Source organism: Grammomys surdaster, unplaced genomic scaffold (assembly GCF_004785775.1).
Source record: "Grammomys surdaster isolate TR1022 unplaced genomic scaffold, NIH_TR_1.0 206, whole genome shotgun sequence".
NCBI lineage: Eukaryota > Metazoa > Chordata > Mammalia > Rodentia > Muridae > Grammomys > Grammomys surdaster.
In genome coordinates this window covers 8165595-8188616 of record NW_021604651.1, presented here as the reverse complement: position 1 = coordinate 8188616, position 23022 = coordinate 8165595, and the positions used below count along the sequence as shown (strand labels likewise).

Here is a 23022-nt window from a genome sequence, read left to right as displayed (position 1 = left end):
CTGGGCTGTCAAAGCTATACAGAGATCTGTATATTCAGGCACATGGTCTGTTTGACTGAGGACATGTCTATTATGTTATATTCTAAGATACTGGTTCTCGTTGATCTTATATTAAAAGTGACCAAATTCCATCCTACACCCTGGTTCCAAGACTTTTAGTAGGTGAAGTTTCTGGTATCTTCTGCCTGCCATGGCCTATGTTCTTACCCACAATTTCTGTACACGTGAACATATCTCGGACTTGATATTTTCATTTTTGTAGTCAATGCTCCTGAAATACAGCAACCTAGATAGTCCTCAATTTAACATCTGAAATCAAATACCATGTGAAACAAAAAATGAGATGGCCTTTTGGATAGCATAAACTCTATGCCATGTACCACTTGCTACAAAATTCAAGTGAGCGACAGAGTTCCAGAGAGTGGAGAGACAGAGCTGTCATTTCTTTTGGATCAGCAGAGATGTAGCACATTTTGCCTTGTATTATTTTTATATCCCGCCCCCATTTCACCAGTTCAAGGAAAATACAGCATCATGTACATATTTATAAAATGGCAAATTGTCTATAAAAATACATCCCATAAATCATCTTAACATCCAGTCAGTATAATATAAAATGTTTTTAATTGTTTCTGAAAACATTTAAAAAACAATTTGAGCACTTTTAATAAAAAAAGAGAACTGAAATGCTACTATGCGATGCTCAACTACTGTAGTCTCAGCAGGTACAACAGACAACAAAGCACCAGGGTCTGACTCTGCACTAAAAGAAAACACACAACAGGGCTTGCTTTCGTCACCTCTGGTGTAGTAAGCACACTGTAGTACAAGACTGTTATCTGAACCTCAGATGCACTGCACAAAACACACTCCTTCTTTCTCAGTTCAAAAGTCAGTGCTTATTGCAATTATATGCAAAATTATTTACTTCATGAAGTCTTATCATGATAAAACAGTATGCAAAAATGTTTCAAACATCAAAACAATGAAAAAAAAATTCAAAGAAAGAACATACTCAACAACTAAGCAGAATTAGTAAACATTAAAAAAGCAAAATAACCTGTGAATAACTATGCTCACCTGGTTAACACAGAGCCAGTTTCAATACAGCCAAGAGGGGAAAAAAAGTGGTTACAGGATTACCTAGTATTACTGTACAAGATAAGTCAAGAACACTCATGCACATTTTGTGATCATGTATTAACATGGTGAAGCAAACTAAACTTAATTCTTCCTGCTGCAATATTCTCGTGTAAGAGAATAAGAAATAGAAATATCTCATTGAGATCAGTGCACATTGCTACATAAGACAATTTCATCTGTCACTTTGATGATATTTTGTCTTTTCATATTTGAAACACATTTAAAAATTTTAATCTGTGGACTGTACTGGTTGCATTTATCCTAAGAGATGTGCCTACCACAGGTTCAACAAATTTAGTGCAATATATGAACCCCAAAAAGTTTGCTGGACGAATTCAGCCAAATTTAAAGAGTTTGCTGCAATACTGTACAGGGGGTAGAGGGTAAAAATCCTCCAGTCTCTATACTTTTTTTTTTATCAAAAAAAAAAAAAAGATTTCCATTATTTTTATATTAGTAGGAAGCTAACAATGTAAACAAGGGATTAGAATGGCCTCAAAGTCTCCTTTTCAGAATATCTCACTGAGAAAGGCTCCCATCATTTGTTAGAAGAAATCACACAGTTTCCTTTGGGTATTACATACTTTGGTGTGCAGTAGTTCTGTATCTCAATGTACAGTGAAGAAATAACTATTATCAAGAAAAAATCTAACAAATCATTAAATCAAATTAACAGCAGACATACACATATGCCAGTAACTAGGACATATCCATAGATAAACCTCTGAGCCAACTCTAGCACCATTGATTTATTAGAATATGTTAATACCCTACTTTCTAATCTGCTGAACAATGGACCCTTATTAAATTAACCCTTCTATCATATTTGTTAAATATTCGGATTGTAGTCTTCTGATTTATTTTTGAATTAAGGTAAAAGAAAAAGCCTGGCTAGTCAGGAGAGTACAGTGAATGTTTTCATGTTATCTTTTAAGAACTTAAGGTTAACTTTAATATCTCTTTGAAAATTATCTTGAAACTCACTTAAATGGAGCTGCCTACTAGTTTTGTGTTAACATGAAATTCATAAATATTATTCAAAAAACAAAATGGGAGCCACAGAGAAACACTTTAAAACAAATCCTGAGTGCTTTGCTTCTTTTGCAACTGTGTCCACCACAATAAATAAAGCATGTAATACAATGTTCCTCTCTTCAAGTACTATCATCATCCCCTTTGTTCTATCAGAGACGTAAAGAGCTGAGGCTTTAGACCTCAAGTGAAGACATGCTTTTTGCTGGGCTTTTAACGTTATCTCTTTCCTGCTTGTTGTTTTGATCCATGATAAAACTGCATTACTACATTCAGAAAATCGAAGGAGTTAGTCAGCAAACTGAGGAGGAAGAAAGCTGATTACTAAAGGATACCATGGTGAAAACATTAAAAATAATTAATTCTTCAGTAGAATTTCAGTATGTACACGGAGGTGTGGTAAAGAAACTAAAAAGAAATAAAATCCTCTATTTTCCTTCTAACACTCCATTCTCAGCAAGCAAATAATAAAACACAAGACAATTTTCTAACATGCTTGTATTTCTTCTATTAAATCTTAATGTCTAGTGTGTGTGTGTATGTAAGAGATGGGAAGGGGAGGGAAGAAGAGAAGAAGAGGGAAGAAAGGTGGGGAAGGGAGAGGGGGAAAAACAGAGTGAGGCAGAGAGAGGGAAAGCTAGAGTGCATGAGCTGGAGACTCCATTTTAAAAGCCACCTTCTAAAATTGGACTAATGCAATGTCACAAATAAATGGCTACTAGTTTTCCTCTTAAAAATTTTAGTGCAGCTTTTACTTTCCTTACATTAACGTTTATTTTCCATTATTTTCTCCTAAATAAGCCCTTCATTGTGGGAGTAAATGGTACTGAAGCCCCAAAAAGTCCTACAGAGATTTCTCATCCTACAGTAGCTTTATGTTTCAAGCTTAAATATTTATAATAACCTGAATATTATCCCTGTTTTAAGGAAGACTCTCTTGCCTACAGTTTACCTTAGCTATGATTTCATACGTAAAGGATAATGCCAACAAAAAACAGCCTACAACTAAAAATGGATGGTCTTTTTAATTTCTGTGTAGATCAACTGGTGAGTTAAAATGAACTTATACAAAATAAAGACCCAGACTACTCTTGTAAAAAGCTGGACTCTTTACTAGCAAATGTGATTAAATGGGGAACATTATAAAATTTAAAACCTAATACTTGTTCTACAGCCTACTGTCTTCAGAAACGTGTCCAGAACTGAGGCAAGTCTAACCATTTCCTACTGAAGAAGAAACCACTTCTGCAGCAAACGCTTTTAAAATGTCACAATTAATAGTGTTTCTGCTGCGGGAGGCACTTCCATTAAGACAAATACAATACATATGTCTTTAGATACAGTGTGCTACATATTATAAAACACAATTTATCCCAACATTTCAACAGTAGGATGGTCCTTGCTTTCTATCCATTCAAAACCTGATGAAGTCATAGAGTTCATTGACTCACTGCAAATCTGTTGAAACAGTGGGTCGTTCTTTAATTCTTCCAGTGCGGCTTCATCATCCTGTCCCTGCTGACGACCTGGATCAAATAGTAGATTTGGGTCTAAGGTGTTCAAATCATTGATGCTGCCTGAGAGGTCAGAAGACAACCTGATGTCGCTAGGGAAATCAGATGCAGTGCTGGTGAGGTCAGACGCCACCTGACCGCCCAGCTGCTGGCTGGTTTGCAGGTTGTCTCCACTCAACAGGTCTTTAACAGTGCTATTGAAATCTAACTGCTGTTCTCCAATTTCAGATTGTGCTTGATTATCTCCAGGAGAAAAACTGATCTGATCGGTGCTATTACTTTTGGTGAGGTAAGATGGTGTTTGGAATTCATAAACAGAAGTGCTGGAATCAATCATATTTTGTGAATTGGCACTAGGAAAAACAGGGGAAGTTTCCAAAATCTGAGTGAGATTCATCCGGGCTGTGTAATTGGAGGGTAGGTTGTTTATTCCCAAACCTCTCACTGAATCATCATTGTCAGAATCGAGTTTACTCAACAAAACATTAGTGATTTTTTTACTGTTTGTTTGCTTCTGCAGAGCATTTGGGAAGGCTGTCTGCATCATGACTGTCAATGGAACTGACTGACTTCTTTGAGCTATGTTGTTGGCACATGCATCTGTGTGAACATTTGTGAAAACATGAACTTCTGGGGTTGCTGGACTTCCAAAGGGGGTTACATTAGACCGTGGGATATTAGACACAGGATAGAGGGTGCTTCCACTAAGATTCCGTTGGCGATGGACAGCAGGGCTCACACTCCGGCATCTGAAGTTGCTGCTGGCAGATGAATTAGTTCCTTTATTATCAAGAGGAGCAGGAACTGCAAACCCTTCTTGCTTGTTGGTGTTTACAGTGGCACCTTGATGCTGTATAGGAGAGACAGGAGTCAAACGACCAAAATGAGTGTCATGGTGTCTGGACTGAGACTGGTATGACTGTCCAGGTACAGCAAAAGCATGAGGTTTCCTGAAACGATCTTCTACTAGTTCCTGATAGCTTGGGAGAATGCCATGACCAGAAACTGATGAATTACCAACCCCCCCATACCCATTATTCATCCATTCAAGCTTGGTTTTATCAGGGTGAGTGGCCATGGGTCTTTGCATTGGTTTCACAGGACTGCTTGAGACAATGCTAGCATCGTGATACGCCATACTGGAGCTTATTGGGGTGAATGCAAATGGATTCCTGCATTCAACAGGGCTTGGAGGGACGCTACTGCTGCAATTAGAATGAGGAGTACCAATGGGTGTGTGTCGGCTACTTCCTAAAGCACTATCCACAGGTGTTGTCTGGGCAAGCCTGGAACAAGGGCTCTCCCGTGACAGACTCTGAGACCCAGCAATCATTTCAGATGTTGGGGTTGGAGTTGGGGTTGGAGTTGGTGTAGGAGTGGGTGTGGGTGTAGGTGTGTGAATTGGAGTGCCATTGCTATGGATTGGATGATAGAAGTGAGTGCTGGAAGCATGAGAAGACATTGGAGCTCCTGGAGTTACTGACTGACTCTGAAGGGTCATTCCCAAGCAGTTACCATAGGAATGTGAACTATTCATTGACATCTGCTGCTCCATAAGCACCAGCTCTTCCACAATGCTATCTTGTGTAAGTTCATCATCAAAAGGAAAGTAGCTTTCATTTGTCTGGGAAACAGAAGACTCAAACTCTTTCAGTTCGGATTGCAATGGCAACTGATCTGAAGACTGTGCTTGTATTTCATTCAGAGAAGATTCTGGTATCTGGCTATGTAGCTGCTGGCTGTATGTGTCCTGCGGCATCCCTTCTAATTCCCAAACAGATTTCTCTAAATCATGGATGTCAGGATGCTCAGGAATTGTCATAACACTAATATCTTGCTGTTGCTCACAGCTAGCAGCTATGAAGTCAGAATCCTTAGTAACTTGCTGCCATTCATTACGATTAAAGTTGCCATCTGATTTTGACTCATGGTTCAAGAGAAAGACACTCCCTTCAAGTTTTACTTTTACATCTGGAGACAATGATGGCGTTGCCTGCTGCTCCAGAACTGATTCACTAGTGACAAGAGTAGGGTTCAAGGACTGATCTTCTATAATGTGTGAACTGACACTGATTGACACCTTGTTAGGAATCTGAGCACCTGCTGTTGAACTTTCTGTTTTCCCTGAATGTGGAACCTTTTGGTCCTTTTTAACATTGCCTGGTTTCTGACCTTCTATAGTAACTGCAGAAAGCTGTTCCACAATTGGTTTCTTTACAGGAGGCACCTGAGACTCTTGCAGTGTAGCAGACAGTCGTTTTCTTGGACTTTTAGTGCATATTTTAGGATCTTTATTTACTGAGTCACCATTAGATGGTGAGCTGGTGCTGGTGAAAGGTAAGTTCTGAGTAGCAACCGAGAGAGTAACAGTGCTTTGATTATTGCCTGCTGAGATGCCTGGCAAAGTTTCATTACAGCGACTTTTACATTTGGTCCTCTGGTCACAGACTTTAGTTGTTTTCACTTCAGTGACACCTTCATTAGGTTTTGGTACTGTTCCATCTGCATTATTTTTCTGGCCCCAAAGGGCACTAGATGTTATCAGGGGAGCTTTAGTCCCCTCAGAGTTCTCTTGGCACTGTAGAGGATGCTCATCTGATGAACCTTCTGGTTCCATTTTGACTTCCACAGCAGAAGTTCCCCCAGTACTGCTGGCCCTGGACCCAGGAGACTGAAGAGAGACAACAGAACCATTCTTGATCTGAGGAATGCTCCTTGATTCCTCTGTTGTTCCAGTAGTACTGCTGACTGAGGCAGAATGTTTAAGAGGTGCATTACTGTTACTGGGTGTGAGGGATATTGTTGTCATTTTCACCACATTTAGAGAACTCATGTGTGATGCAGGTACCACAGCAGTTTTGATGGGACTGCTAGTAAAGAGCACAGTAGTAGGAGAGCGGATGGTGAGCGCACTGGTGTTTGCTGGCTTGGGTAAGATCTGAGGGTAGCGGTGCCGGGCAGAACGGTCCCCACCAGGACTGGCTGGAACGTTCTGAGGAGTCTTTGGTGTCTGTTTCACAGACTGCATGTGCTGAGTGACTACCTGTACATTGAGGGGAAGAACCTTGCCATCAGGAGAATTCATCGGACTTGGTGAAGTTACTAACTGCCTCGTCCGCTGGACCTGCAAAAAGGTAGAAAATCAAAAGTCCATTTTATAAGTCTAGGATACAACAGTACATATGTATAGTATTAAAGGACTTATTAAGTGTTAATTTTTTAAAAAAAGGTCATTTTAGTGTTAGAAGATAGTTCTTTTGGATTATTTTGTACACAAATACACTTGTAACAAATATAACCACCAAGCAATATACTTATATATACAGTAACACATGTAAAAAAAGTTAGGTTTACTGCCCAGTTAAAATAAAAATACTTCATACCTATGACAAATACTTGTCTAATGAGTGGGTTAAAGAGGTTACAGAGATAAGAGATACAATCATGAAGAAAGGTAAACCCTAAAGTATCCAGTGGAATCTTTTCTAACAACACAGCTCACTCTTGGGGAGTCTTCAACAGTTCAGATTTGCCCTGGACTTTAGTAACTAGCTACTGTGGATAAGGAGGTCCTAGACAACACTAAGGCCTCTTGGAATCTGCTCTCAGGTGAACAGTATGGCAATCAGACATTGAAATTTTTAATGGAATAGCAATGATGAAGATACTGGTAACAAGAAAAATTGAGAGAAAATATCTCCTTAATAATAATAATAATACCAATAATAATGTAAGGTTTATACTTTAGTAGGATACACTTTCATTTGAAAAGCCCCTCCATAATGTTAGTTGTGTGGTGGTGACCTGAACAGTATTCTACTCCTATATCTATCCAGCCAACCAAAGAAGTAGGCTCACATTAAAGTTTAAAATCATTAATAATATATTAAAATTTGATCTAGTTTAATATTAAGAAAAACATTTAGGCTCCCAAAAGTTTCTTGACTCAGCCAGGGATGAAAAAATTTTTTAAATGAATTTATTCTTACTAAAGTTCTGACTTTATATATACACTTTACAAGTCTTCATCCTTTGTATCTTCAGTTTTGTTTAGAGTTTGCTTTTCATTAGCAATGAACACTTGGAATGAAAGATGAATGACCAAGGGTAGTCTGGTCATAAAACCAGTTTATGACCCTTGCATCTTCTCACCTGCTATTTCTAATAAAATAAATGACTTTCTACTATCTCAGTAAGGCCAAACTCTAATGGTATTACCGGAATGGGACTAGGGACAGCTGCCACCACGATCCCAATGGGCTGGGGAGAAAGGATTGCAGGATTTCCATTGGGTAGATTAGCCACTCCATTGGCTGTAGTGCCTTCTGTTTTTTTTGCTGAGGATTCTCCTGGCAATGGGGATTGTAGTTTCTGTTCTTGCTGCTTTTTTTGAATTTTCCGTTGCAACTGCTGCTTAGCATCAATTGGAGACGGCAAAGTCTTTACTTGAGGTTGAAAGGAATTACTTTCAGCTGTAGGTACAAAAGCAGAAGGCTGGGGAATTCCTTTAAGTCCTGAAAATAAACACAAAGGAAAGATAAAACTAAATACTGTCTTTTGTGGAAGGCAGTATTACTCAGTTTCTTTGACTATGTAGCCATCTGCTGGACAAAGCTACTAAAGCCAGCACGTTCTAACTTACCACTTACTTACAAAGCTACTAAAGCCAGCACGTTCTAACTTACCACTTACTTACAAAGCAAAGTAACAGACTTCCATTTATAAACATCTGTCAACAAGAGTTTGACATCTTAAAATATGGTTTTACCATGCCAATTTCAGTTAAGTAAACAATGGCAGACAATTTAAAAAGATTATCTGTATCATAAATGTGGGAACACAAAGAAAAACACATGCCAACAAAGCATTTTTACATTTTATTAGATGACAGCAAATTTTCCTACCCTTTCTGTAATTAGAATGAAATTAATATTTTCATAATTTTAATATTTAGCCCATCAGGATAACCTAATAAATATTTGCTAAAACCACTTCCATAGCCTAATTTATGTGGGGATAACAAGTTCTTAATCTTACCAGAAATTCACAAAAGTATGAACCATTATTTTAATTGTTACTTTATGATTATTCCAGTGTGACCTAGAGAAATTAAGAAGCAGAATTTCAGGCCGGGCAGTGGTAGCTTTAATCCCAGCACTTGGGGGGCAGAGGCAGGCAGATTTCTGAGTTCGAAGCCAGCCTGGCCTACGGAGTGAGTTCCAGGACAGCCAGGGATACACAGAGAGACCCTGTCTCGAAAACAAAACAAATCAAATCAAAACAAAACAAAACAAAGAAGCAGAGTTTCTTAGTAACACTAAGGTTAAGGCATTTTGAAAGTGTCACTGAGAAACCTTTTTAAAAGTAGTAAGATAGCAGGAAAAAAAAAGAAAAAGCAAGATATAAATTTTAAGAAAACTAAGTATGTAATAAAAATACTTTTTACAAAGCTCATTTCATGCTCAGGAAGTGGCACTAGTTATAAAGTCCCAGTGTGCTGTGGAGGAGTAGGGTAGCCTGATCTTGCACCTTGCCTTCTGTCCCTAGCCAGGCTCTGCTCTTTAACACTCTAGTAACAGCCACAACTTGGTGCGGGTGGGGGAGGGAGGCTAGGAAGAAGAGAAAGACAGAGGAATTCTCTTCTGCAAACTCTGGTCAGTAATCCTTCATTTTTTGATCCTCTCCTTTTCTATTAAATACTGTAATTACTGTTTTTCTCTTTGAACTCAGCCTCGCTGCTCCCCTTGGCTCTGGTTTCAGCGTTCCTGCCAGCATCTGCACCCAGGAAAGCCTCTGCCAATGGCTCACAGCTTTCTGTCTTGTCCTCTTGGCAGTGTTTCTGGACAGGAATGATTTCCAAGCAGCTGACTTACAAAAAGGACATTTGTAACACAACCTGTCCTCCTCAAGATGGACACTGTATTCATAAAAAAAAATAATTTGCCTTCAAAGGATGAAAATTAACTTATCATTAACATTCTTTTAAAAATTTACTAACAGCTGAGAACAAAATTTCAAGATTTGAATGTGTTTTCGGTAATGATATAATTAGTAAAAAGTTTTGTGTTCTCATATGTTGCTTCTAAAAATAGAAATCACCTGTTCACACATTTAATTTTTAGTACATTTTTAAGATTTATTTATTAAAAAAAGATTTATTTATTATTTAAGTATATGAATGTTTTGCCTTCATGTAAGTACTTATGTGTATTATGTACATGCCTGGTGCTTGCAAAGGTCAGAAGAGGTCTTAGGATCCCCTGGGACAGGAATTACAGATGGTTGGTTGTGAGCTGCCATATGGGTCCTGGGAATAGAACCCAGGTTATCTGAAAGAGCAACATGTGCTTTTAACTGCTGAGCCATCTCTCTACTTTACTAGACTTATACCTCAAAAATTCCTTCATTCTCTTTCGGTCAATCTCACAAATAATGGGAAACAGATGGCGCTGCCTCCATCACAGAAAAAAAAAAAAAAAAAAAAAAGAATTCAAGCTCCCATCCACAAAGATACCCTTGCAACTGTCAGTGGGGATAGTTAAGAGAGATTACAGAGTGTTCTGAAGGCTCTACACCCTTCAAAATCTTATTTTGCAAGAAGATAAGAAGGTAGTGTGAATAACTGAGGTAACCCAGTCTTTGGAGATAGGCAAACAGTATTCAAATCCTAGTTGCATTACTTATCTGGCCAAGGATAAACTATGTCACCTCACAGAGTCTGTTTCCTAGACTGAGCATCACTTTGTCATAGGTCTGCTGAGGGAATTAAGGGAGCTAACATATATGTGAGCTACTTAGTGACACACATTAGTATTACTAGGCAATACCATGCTTGTGTCTAATTAAGTGAAAAGTCAGATTTGGTCATATACAGTTTATATTCAGGAAGGAAAAGTTGTGACTAGGAACTGTGAGAGGTTGTTTTGCTGATACTGGTTCTCAATTGGCCATAAAATTAAAAGGAGAGATTACATACACTCATGCACAGCACAAACAGTAATTCTATTCATAATAAATGTACTGCAGATTTTAAAATATTTAGACTTAACTTAGAAGACTTGGAGAACAAGTTTCATGTTAATATTCTTCACAGAAATAAATTTCTAAGGTAATATAATTTATTCACTCTACAATCTGTTGGTATAAGTGAATTAAGGCATTTAAAAATTTCCATGAGAATTGATATCCTACACAGCTATTCATTTAGGAATGCATCAGATAGTCCAACAATAATGTTAATTGCTAAAGTTGTCAATTCCAAAAACTTCTCTTTGAATTAAAATTATCACTTAAACTGCCATTAAAGAAATTCTCTTACAGCCAGGTTTGGTGGTAATACCTGTGAGATAGAGGCAGGAGGATTTCTATGTTTAGTCTCAAGACAGCCTGAGCTCTAGTAATAGAGGGAACTCATCTCAAAAATAAAGAACTAACTAACCAACCAAACAACCAAAAACAAACCTCTTTTTATTTTATAGTACTACTTCATAAAGTTTATTTTCTTTATGAAATTAGGAAACCAGTCAATGGCGCTCAAAGATCATTTTATTTACAAGATTAATTTCTGGGGCAGGAGCCTCGCACACAATTTTAAAATTTAATCTTCTTTTAATTTTAACATTTAACTAATTTAGATACATAGACTTAAAAATACATATTTTCTTTACATTTAAAAACAGCCATAAAAAGGTATGGTAGGGAATTCAAATAGGCTTATTCTAGCAGAGCAACACTCACAAGTGTAAGATTAAGCTCTACAGCTTAACAATATAGTTTTTTATTTCATTAGCTTAATAAAACATCTACATTTAGTGTGAACTGAAGTAAGAATGATTCATTCATGTGTGGTGCACATGTACCAGGCAGTGCATGTATAGGTCATAGGACAACTTGCAGGAGGGAGTCAGTAGTCAGTTCTCTCCCTTCAGCCTTCTGTTCACCCTCTGGCTTCAACTCAGATCACCAGGCTTGGCAGAAGTGCTCTTATCTACTGTGCCATCTTACTGGCTCCCAAGCTCTCCTTTTGCTACCAGCTCTGACTATAGCAATGTGGTCGGTTTCCATACCTGCCGGTGCTGCCGCCATCACAGTCAGAGCTGCCATTGACTTGGTGCCTATATAATGACTCTTTACAAGGAAGTGAGCTAATTCCAAGACTGTGTCAAATGGCTGGCTTAACACTTTCTGGGCCCACTCACACACAAGACGGCAAGCAGAAGAGATAACTTCATCATCAATATTTTGAAGCTGCCCAGATGGTTCAACTCCTTCCAACTATACAAAGGAAAGAGGAAAAGTTAACTTTATGAAATACTACTACTACAACTACGACTTATAAGGTTCAGAGAAATTAAGAGAAGTACATTGAAGATATGTATTCTTATTGGGAGATGCAAAATACATCTCTTGGATCAAAACAGCATGAAGGAGCTATTGGAAGACATGTAACAGCTTTGCACATGAGAGTGAATCTGTAAAGGACAGTCAGTCAAGAGTAGGGTGAATATAGCACTTTAAATAGCAGCTAAATCAAGGTGTAGTCTCCCACACCCTTAATCCCAGCACTTGGGAGGTAGACACAGGTGGATATCTGTGAGTTCAAGGCCACTGTGATCCACATAGTGACTTCTAGGACAGAGAGGCCCATATAGAGAGCTGCTGTCTCAAAATTAAAACAAAAAGAAACTAGACACAAATAGACGTTTTTGGTATTTCTAAAGTTTTCTATTGTATCAATAAAAACTACATTGCTTAGTAGCCCTGCTTTCTTTTCTAGAGAGGTCAAATTATAGCTATTCTACAAACTTTCCTTCCTTATGTGTGCAGGTATCATCAATATATATTATGGACATACCCACAAATTAGTAATCTTAGGTCTTTATTCTCCTGAATTTCATGGTGAGATAGGTCATTTTCACTAGTATCTTTTGGCCATTGTGGGTGATTTTTCCCCCTCCCTCTTCTTTTTTTGTGAACAGTTCTCAGTTCCCGATTTTACCCAACATATTGTACAGAACGCATTCAACTAAAGGCACATTTCTCTTTATTAAAAAAAATCATAGGATTCTTACCCCATCTCCAGTTTTATGAAAGTCAAGGTTGGGCAGTGTTGGCATATGAACGAAAGCTTTTTTCCTTAGTCCACTGTAGCAATATGTGATAAACAGTTAAGGTTGAAACCACTTTAAGTGGGCTGCCTATACAGATAGCACTTGAGAAGGAACTGTTCTTAAAATGAGAATAAAATCACCAGGAGATAACATACACTTTGGGAATTCATCAATAAAAACACAATGTACTAGTAGAAACTCAGAATACTTCAATGCTTTTAAAACTAAACATTTCTTGTAGAATGTTCAGTATAAATGCCTTATATAAAGGAATATCATCTGCTACAACATTATGAACAAATGTTCCCACTATGCAGTGCCAGCCACCAGTAACAAGCAGGTCAGAGGGAAGGAATCACCAGATGGAAACCTGGCAAAGGGATAGGAAACTTGAGTTGGGGCACAGGGACAAAAACAACTCTTTAAGAGTATCACAAGGGCTTTAACCTTTATATTTCTTTTTCCACTGAAACATACAGGATTATCACTTGTAACATGCCAAAGACACATCAAGACCTTTCTGTCTGTATTTAGGAAACAAGGCTAGAGTGGTGACCTGTGACTCCTTTAGAAAAGTGGCCTTCCTCCTTACTGCCCTCTTCTCTCATTGCCACAGTAGCTAACTTAAGGCTTTAAAAAGGCCATGAGCTAAGAAAGGGGGAAATGAATGCATTTCTAATAAAAGATAGTCTTTAGGGCTGGGCGGTGGTGGCGCACGCCTTTAATCCCAGCACTTGGGAGGCAGAGGCAGGAGGATTTCTGAGTTCGAGGCCAGCCTGGTCTACAGAGTGAGTTCCAGGACAGCCCGGGCTACACAGAGAAACCCTGTCTCGAAAAACCAAAAAAAAAAAAAAACCAAAAAAAAAAAAAAAAAAAAAGATAGTCTTTATTTTATAATCTAGGAGCAGCAAAAGCCCTTAGTAAGTTCTCTTTTTTAACTTTTTATTGATCCTTTGTGGATTTAACAACATGCAACCCAATTCACTCCACCACGTTCCTTTGTATCCACCCTCGATCCCTGGAACCTCCCCTGAAAAGAAAACTAGAAGAGAAAAAAAAAAAAATCTTGTGGAAGCTGTAGTGTGTCACAGTGTGTCCTACAGTATACCCTTTGTCCACACATCTTCATTTGCAAGTGTTCACTGCAATGAGTCACTGGTCTGGTTTGAGGCCTCTGGCTTCTGCTACATCATCAATACTGGATTTTTTTTGGAACTCCTTTCAGATATCCTGTGTCACAGAGGTCCTGCAGCTTTGGATCTGCAGGACCCACCCTTTCATGAACACCAGTAGATGAACGCCAGTAGATGTTGGGATGGGTCAATTCAAAGCTGTAGATCTGGGCCTGAAAGGTAGCTGAGTTAGTCAGCACACCAGTTTCTCCAGTGCCTGAACCATCTGGGTAAGCTCTCCAGCACTGCCCTTGCTACATCACTCAATGCCATATCCTGCAAGGGGTAGGGTCAATTCTCCTGCTCTCATGTCCTCAGGGTCTGCTCTAACGTGCTGCCCAGTCTAGGGGCTGCTGGTGAGGGGTGGGGCCAGCTCAGTACAGTGCCTCAGATAGCAGTCTAAACCAGGAACGCCTGCATGGGCTTTGGTGGTAACACTAGCCTGGGACATCAATACAGGCCCTGGATACCATCCTGACATACTCCCTCCCTACAGGAGCCACTGCCCCAGTGGCAACCCAGACCATGGACATCTGCTTTGGTGGTAACCTGGACCACAGATTTCAACACAGACCCCAGCTACAGTAGGACCATGGCCCTAGGTGGCAGCCCAGGTAAGGAGCTCACCATGGCCTCCACGTATCTGCCTATACCTCAACACCTTAAGAGTCTTTAGTTCCACTTTCCCCACAATGTACAACCCCCTTGGTCTCACTTTCTCTTTCATCTTTCCATCACACGCTCTTCCACTGCAGTGGTGCCAGAGGCAGGTACTAAATGTCTTTCTTCTGGCCATTCTAGGCCATCGTGGCCAAGGCAGGTGCTTGGGTGTCTTTCTTCCAGCTATCATAGGACAGCCTGTGGCAGGTGCTTGGGTCAATCTGTAATAAATTCTTAATTTTCATCCCCTTCTGTTTGCTTATATATTATTTCTCTGACACAAAAAGGCCTTTTCTATGTCTTGCTTTAAAAGTTGCAAAAAAAAGTTAATACTAGACTTTCATTACAAGGTAAGAACATTTTTTAGTGTACTATTAATATTATAGTTATTTTTTAACCAGGGAGATTCCCACGTTTCTGAATTATAGGAGGGAAAGAAGGTAAGCTAACATCTTTCTCCACTTTTACTGATAATTTATAATTGCTAAATACATCATTTCTTAATTTTTATTGTTAAAGTAAAGATGATTGGATAATAACAAAATGATGCAAGAGGCTAGAAAGATAGCTCAGTGCTTAAAAGCACTTGCAATTCTTATAGAGAACCTGGATTTGGTTCCCGGCACCCACACTTGAGGCTTACAGCCACCTGTAACTCTAGTTCCAGAGAATTCAACACCTTCTTTTGGTCTCTGAGGGCACATGCACGCATATGTGATACACATACAGGTGGCGCACAGGAACACACACATAAATATGAATAAAAAATAAATAAAACACAAAACTTAAAAATGATAAAAAGATAAAAATCTATTAGAATCTTAACTTACAAATCATTTGCTGGGCTGGAGAGATGGCTCAGTGCTTAAGAGCACCAACTGTTCTTCCAGAGGTCCTGAGTTCAATTCCCAGCAACCACATGTTGGCTCACAATCATCTGTAATAGGATCTGATGTCCTCTTCTGGTGTGTCTGAAGAGAGCAATGGTGTACGCATATACATAACATAAATAAATAAATCTTTTTTTAAAAAAATCAAATAACAAATCATTTACTATTTCTTATGTAGTTTGGTAACAGCGGGGGGTGGGGGGTTGGGGGGATAGCATTTGTAGTTATTCTACTAAGGACTTTGAGCTGTTTATTTGTTGATTTACACTTTCTAAATGAATTTCTAAATGTAGTGGCCAGATGACCTACATTAGCAAATGAGCCAAAAGAGATTCCTGACAGCATTCTGATAAAGGATATTTAGATTTGCCTCTAGTGCCCAAACGGCGTGCCTTCATGTTTGGAAAGACGTTTTTCATGATTTTTCCAAAGTCAGCAGCACTTAATGGGTGGTAGCCAAGATTGTCACAATAGCTCCTGAAAAAGAAGGAGACCAATTCAAATAGTGACAGAATTCAACATCACACAGCATGGTGTTAGTTCAATACACTTTTGGTAAAGTGAAACAACGGATATCCCAGTAATTCAGTACAATTTATAAACCCTCACTCTGGGGAGCTGCATGTTAAATTCAGATTAAATTTGCTTGTCTTCCTCTAAGTATCTACAACACTGTTTTCAATGGCATCTGGGAAATATGTATGAAATTTGTACATAGAAAATATGTTGCCAAAAAGTTTCCAACTTGGGCTGGTGAGATGGCTCAGCAGTTTAAGAACACTGACTGTTCTTCCCGAGGTCATGAGTTCAAATCCCAGCAACCACATGGTGGCTCACAACCATCCGTAATAAGATCTGATGCCCTCTTCTGGTGTGTCTGAAGACAGCTACAGTGTACTTATATATGATAAATAAATAAAAAAAGCCAGAGCGAGTAGGGCAGGATCAAGGGGGAAAAAAGGAAAAAAAAAACAAGTTTCCAGCTCTGGTCAAACCCTAGGTCCAAAATGAATACACATAAGCCCATCTTGCAGGGGCATGATTTGTACATACATACAAGTACACACACAGAGAAGAGATAACTTCCAAACTCACATCATTATACAGTTAATGACATGAGGTGGTTTAAATCTTCAAAACAATGTCCTCTTTCTCCTCTTCCCCTCCCCCATGATTAAGAGGCCTCAGGCTTCTGCAGAGATTTCTAGGGGCAAGGTCAAGGTCGGAGCTCCTGGAGGTAAAGCTGAAGATCTCTGTCACCAAGTTGGGCTGCCTTGATAAGGACCTAAAGATCAAGTCCTTGGAGATCCACCTATTATCTCTGACCATTAAGGCATCCAGGATTATTGACTTTTTCCTGGGTACATCCCTACAGGACAAGGTTCTAAAGATCCTGCCAGTGTAGAAGCAGACTTGGGCTGGCTAGAGGACCAGGTTCAAGGCTTTTGTCGCTATTGGGGACTACAATGGTCACATTGGTCTTGGTGTTAAGTGTTCCAAGGAGGTAGCCACTACCATCCGAGGGGCCATCACCTTGGCCAAGCTCTATTTATCCCTGTGCAGAGAGGCTACTGGGGGAACAAGATTAGCAAGCCTCACACTGTTTCATGCAAGGTGACAGGCTGCTGTAGCTGTGTTGTTGCACCTCATCCCTGCCCCTAGAAATACTGGCATTGTCTCTGCTCCTGAGCTCAAAAAGCTACTGGTGATGACTGCTACACATCAGCCAGGGGCTGCATTGCCACCCTGGGCAACTTTGCCAAGGCCACCTTTGATGCCCTCTCTAAGACCTACAGCTGTAGGAATGACACTGTGTTCACCAAGTCTCCTTATCAGGAATTCACGGATAATCTTGTCAAAACCCACAAAGAACCTTTTGTTCAAGAACCTAGGCTCCAGCTATGGCTACCACATAGGGGATTTTATACAAGAAAAATAAAGGAAATAAACCTGTTAAAACAAAACTTCAAAACATGGTATGTGAACTAAAAGAGACCTTAGAGATCATCTGCCCTAACATTTGTAAGTAACTAACACTGGTAAGGCTGACACCAAGGGCAATGAGAAGTCTCAAAGGTCTAGCGTCACTCTTTCCCTTTGTATCCCTTTAGTTTTATGAAAGCTTAGAAATGAATTCAGTTTGTATAGCTCAACTTCTTGTCATGGGTAGAAACTGTCATAATTTTAAATAGTGGGTTACCTCATGAGTACCTCCCTGATAAAGGCAGTGCTACTATGAGGTGGCCTATCTAGATTTTAATTTTTTAAAGAAAAAGAATTTTATTATTACCCATTGGGAAATTCTAAATAGTCAATGATCCTAACTTATGGAGAATTAATAGAGTACATTCAATCATGATTTAGAAACAAGGACTATATTACAAGCCATAGGTCATGATAGGACAAATGAAGATGTGGGTTAGCTTACATCTTATTTTCCTGCTTTAACTGCAGGGTTCATCAAGTGAAATTTGGTGTCAATTAACACCTAACTCAGCATTAGGTTATATTTATACAAGTTATAAAAAGGTAAAGAACAAAGAATGTTCTGCTTATAGAATAACTAACGCTAACATTCTTTTTTGTTTGTTTGTTTGTTTGTTTTTTTTGGTTTTTCGAGACAGGGTTTCTCTGTGTAGTCCTGGCTGTCCTGGAACTCACTCTGTAGACCAGGCTGGCCTCGAACTCAGAAATCCACCTGCCTCTGCCTCCCGAGTGCTGGGATTAAAGGCGTGTGCCACCACCGCCCGGCCTAACTCTAACATTCTTAAAATGATATTATTTGGTCTTTTTCTTTTTTATTTAAAATTATGCTTTAAAGACTGGAAATACAGTTAACATTTAATATGACTGAAAAGGTCACCCAAAATACATGGAATTCAGGCCTTTTTACTTTGTCATGTTATTTATAATTACACAATGTAAAAGTAAATATTTAATTCTATAAAAATAAACTAAAACACAGTAGAGAAGATTGGTGCAAGCAGTCAGAGGGAAAGAGACCAGATCTTACACCACTGAGTGCTTTATAGAAAGTATTATTTCATTTTTCTCAAAGCCTTAAAAGTTTATTAGAAAATTTACAGATAGGAATTTGTACAAAGAAGTTTAGTCTAACCCAATCTAATTCATATATCTTATGGATTACATATTTATACTGCTAATTAAAAGCTTTAAGTACACGTGGATACTTGGGATGCAACCAAAATTTTATCAATTTTTTTCTACATTTATACAGAATAATTTATTAAGATGATCATTTTTCTAATTGAATCTTTACAATGTTTTTAACCCAGTCCACACTGCTAATTTAGTGGGTCTTATCACTCATGCATTACAGATGACAACAAATTAAAAAATAGGGAAACTGCACATGCCTTTAAGTGGAGCACTTAGGAGGCAGAGGAGGTAGGTGGTTCTATGTCAGCCTGGAATACATAGTGAACTCCAGGACACCAAGCTACATAGTTAGACACTGTCTGAAAAAAAAAAATATAGGGAAGCCAAAGAGATATGGTTGTATGATATTCTCTTTAAAGTGTCAATCAAATACTACATCTGGGAGGTAATCTAGAAGATAAATTTGGTAAAAAAAAAAATTGACTGTTGAAACCCCCCAATATTTTTAAGGAACAATACATTGAGACTGTAGAGAAACCTCTGAAACTGATATTTACCTGTAAACAATGATTATTTTGCATATTGCTCCCTATCTACAGCAGAACAGTGACACACAGCTATGGCATGGCTATGGACACTGGCTCTGGTGTTTGTTGCAGATAGCCCAGAATGTCAGAGTGGATAGTTAATGTAGGTGATGGCAGCTATCCCCAAGTCTATTGGTTCCCAGGCTTGTGTTATAGTGTCTTTTAGGTTAGGCCTGGAGGTGATCATTAAGCAGAGATCAAATTAAAATCAATTACTCTTCTGGATTTATTTGAGGTTAACTATACAATGATCAGTATGCCTGTTGGAAATTAAAGTTATTTAAAGCAGAGTTAAGTTATTGTGCATATAAATAATTATCATGCTTGATCACCTAGATGGCTGTCTATATCTAACTTGATCTAGAGCTTGCCTAATATAAAGGTCTTTCTCCTTGGGGAGATGGGATGGGATGGGGAAAAGAAGTGGTCAAAAATTATTATAAGCAAGTATCTTGCTTTGTGCAAGTCATCAAGACTGTATGTAAATTACAACTGCAGTAAACTGTAAACTAACCAGAAAGAGTAAAGAGAAGCTGGGGAGAAAAGATGGATGGGTTGTTGTAAAAAATCTGAACAGCTCTGTACCCAATTTTTAATAGGGTTAATTTGGTTCTCTGGAGTCTAACTTCTTGAGTTCTTTGCATATTTTGGATACTAGTCCTCTATTGGATGTAGGGTTGGTAAAGATCTTTTCCCAATCTGTTGGTTGTTGTTTTGTCCTATTGACAGTGTCTTTTGACACTTAAGCTTTTCGGTATCATGAGATCCCATTTGTCAATTGTTGATCTTAGAGCCTGAGCCACTGGTGTTCTGTTCAGGAAATTTTTCCCTGTGCCAATGTGTTCAAGGTTATTTCCCACTTTTTCTTCTATTAGATTCAGTGTATCTGGTTTTATGTGGAGGTCTTTGATCCACTTGGACTTGAGCTTTCTTTCTACAAGGAGAAAAATGGATCAATTTGCATTCGTCTACACGAAGACTGTCAGTTAGACCAGCACCATTTGTTGAAGATGCTTTCTTTTTGAAGATGCACTGTATGGTTTTGGCTTCTCAGTCAAAGATCAAGTGGTCAAAGGTGTGTGGGTTTATTTCTGGGTCTTCAATTCTATTCCACTGATCGATCTGCCTGTCTCTGTACCAATACCATGCAGTTTTTACCACTATTCAGCAGTACAGCTTGAGGTCAGGGATGGTGATTCCCCAAGAAGTTCTTTTATTGTTGAGGTTTTTTTTTTTTAAACTATTCTGGGTTTTTTGCTATTCCATATAAAGTTGAGAATCGCTCTATCTCTGTGAAGAATTGAGTTGGAATATAGATGGGGATTGATTGCATTGAATCTGTAGATTGATTTTGTAAGATGCCCATTTTTACTATGTTAATCCTACTGATCCATGTGCATGGGAAATCTTTCCATCTTCTGTGCCTTCTTTGATTTCTTTCTTCAGGGACTTGAAGTTCGTGTCATACAGATCTCTCACTTGTTTGGTTAGAGTTACACAAAACATTGTATTTTATTTGTGACTATTGTTGAAGGGTGATGCTTCCCTAATTTCTTTCTCAGCCTGTTTATTCTTGTAGAGGATAGGCTACTGATTTGTTTGAGTTAATTTTATATCCAGCCACTTTGCTAAAATTGTTTATCAGATGTAGGAGTTCTCTGGTAGAATTTTTGAGGTCACATGTATCATATCATCTGCAAATAGTGATACCTTGACTTCTTACTTTCCCATTTGTATCTCTTTGATATCATATCATCTGCAAATAGTGGTACCTTGACTTCTTACTTTCCCATTTGTATCTCTTTGACTTCCTTTTGCTGCCTAATTGCTCTAGCTAGAACTTCGAGTACTATACTGAATAAATAGAGATAAAGTGGGCAGCTTTGTCTTGTCCCCAATTTTAGTGGGATTACTTCAAGTTTCTCTCCATTTAATTTGATGTTGGCTGTTGGTTTGCTATATATTGTTTTTATTATGTTTAGGAATGTGCCTTGAATTCCTGATCTCTCCAAGACTTAAAATGAAGGAGTGTTGTATTTTGTCAAAAGCTTTTTCAGCATCTAATGAGATGATCATGTGATTTTTAAAATTGAATAACCCAATTAAAAAATGGGGTACAGAGATAAACAGAGAATTCTCAACTGAGGAATCTCAAATAGCTGAAGGAGCTCCAAGGACTCAATGGGGATGACATACAAAAATACCCAATAGCAGGGAGATAGAACCTGAAGAGACTACCTCCAGTAGACATGGCCTCTAGTGGAGGGCTGGGGCCATCCACCCATCTCAAAATTTTTAACCCAGAATTGTTCCCTTCTAAAGGAAATGCAGGCACAAAAAAATGGAGCAGAGACTGAAGGAAAGGCCATCCAGAGGCCGCCCCAACTTGGGATCCATCCCATCCACAGATACCAAACCCTGACACTATTGCTGATGCCAAGATGTGCTTATAGATAGGAACCTGGCACGGCTGTCCTCTAGAGGCTCTGACAGCACCAAGACAGATGCAGATACCATTGGACTGAGTTTGGGGATCCCCAATGGAAGAGTTAGGGGAAGGACTGAAGGAGCTGAAGGGGATTGCAACCCCATAGGAAGAACAAAGGAATCAACTAACCAGACCCCTCAGAGCCCCCAGGGACTAAGCAACCAACAGAAGAGCATACACGGCCCAGTTTGTGCTCCTGTTACATATGTAGCAGAGGACTGCCTTATCTGGTATCAGTGTGAGGGGATGTACTTGGTCCTGTGGAGGCTTGATGCCCCAGAGAAGAGGGATTCTAGAGGGGTGAGGTGGGACTGGGTGGGTAGGTGAGCACACCCTTAAAGGCAAAGGAAAAGGGGGATGTGTAACTTTAATTTTTTCAAACTTTATTTTTAATGATGGTTCTTAAATGCTTTAACCTCCCTTGTAGTCCACCACCTACCAGAGGTAGTGGGAAAGAAAGGATATGGGGGTGGGGTGGGGTGGGAGGAGTGGACCTGTTTTAGAAAGGTTCTTTAGAGCAACTCCTGTCTGTATTGTCTGGGAATCAGTTCAGTTAGCAGGCAGCAGCAACTCAGTCCACTCACAAACACTTCATGGATACACCAGCAGCCTAGTTTGGTAGAGTCAGGTTAGTAACAGTGGTGACAGAGTGATAAAACCTAGCAGAGATAACCAGGCCTCAGCCTTAGAACCAAACAGCAGGAGGGACCAGCAGGAACACCAGGAGAAGTTCTCAGGCTGTGCCTCTCTCAAGGAAGTGAAGATCAGTGAAGACTCAAGATCTATAAGGTTACACAGCTAGCTGTACCAGCAAGCCATGCTGTCTCCATTAGGAGTCCTATTTATGTCTTGCCTCAGCACATGCATCTAATCAGCCCAAGTCTGAGTAAGTAGCAAGAAACTGCAGTACACCACCAGATGTTTTGGTGCATTTCTCTCTATGGAGTCCTGACTAATGCAGCTCAACTATGCAATATAAGACAGACCAATACACGAGTGTTGCTAGCAAAGAACTTCATCACGTGTCCTTTCCCATGCTTGCTTTAGCAAAACTTCCTCTCCCCTGTGTCTGCTTCAGTGAAACGTTCCTTTACGAGTTGACCTTAGCCTTTCACACCTGTGTTCACTTTAACAAAATGTTCCTTCACATGTTTGCCCCAGCAAAATACCATCCAACTGACCTTCCAAAGAACCCTTAAGTTTCCAGTTCCAGGAAGGGTTGGGGGAGTAGTGGAGTGAGGATTGGGAAGGGGGACAACATTTGAAATGTAAGTAAGTAAAATAATTAATAAAAAAGATAAAAAAA

General features: G+C 39.1%; 1 protein-coding gene across 1 annotated transcript in view; it reads right to left on the bottom strand.

The window, feature by feature from the left end:
- Positions 1-601: 601 nt before the first annotated feature.
- Rfx7 (regulatory factor X7) overlaps positions 602-23022 on the bottom strand; it is an 80930-nt gene continuing 58509 nt past the window's right edge. The window contains exons 5-9 of the mRNA XM_028771326.1: positions 15882-15998; positions 12761-12845; positions 11756-11963; positions 7908-8203; positions 602-6813 (exon numbers count right to left, since the gene is read on the bottom strand). Of these exons, the coding sequence (XP_028627159.1) occupies positions 3544-6813; positions 7908-8203; positions 11756-11963; positions 12761-12845; positions 15882-15998 (3976 nt within the window). The 3' untranslated portion in view covers positions 602-3543. The remainder of the gene's footprint in view (positions 6814-7907; positions 8204-11755; positions 11964-12760; positions 12846-15881; positions 15999-23022) is intronic.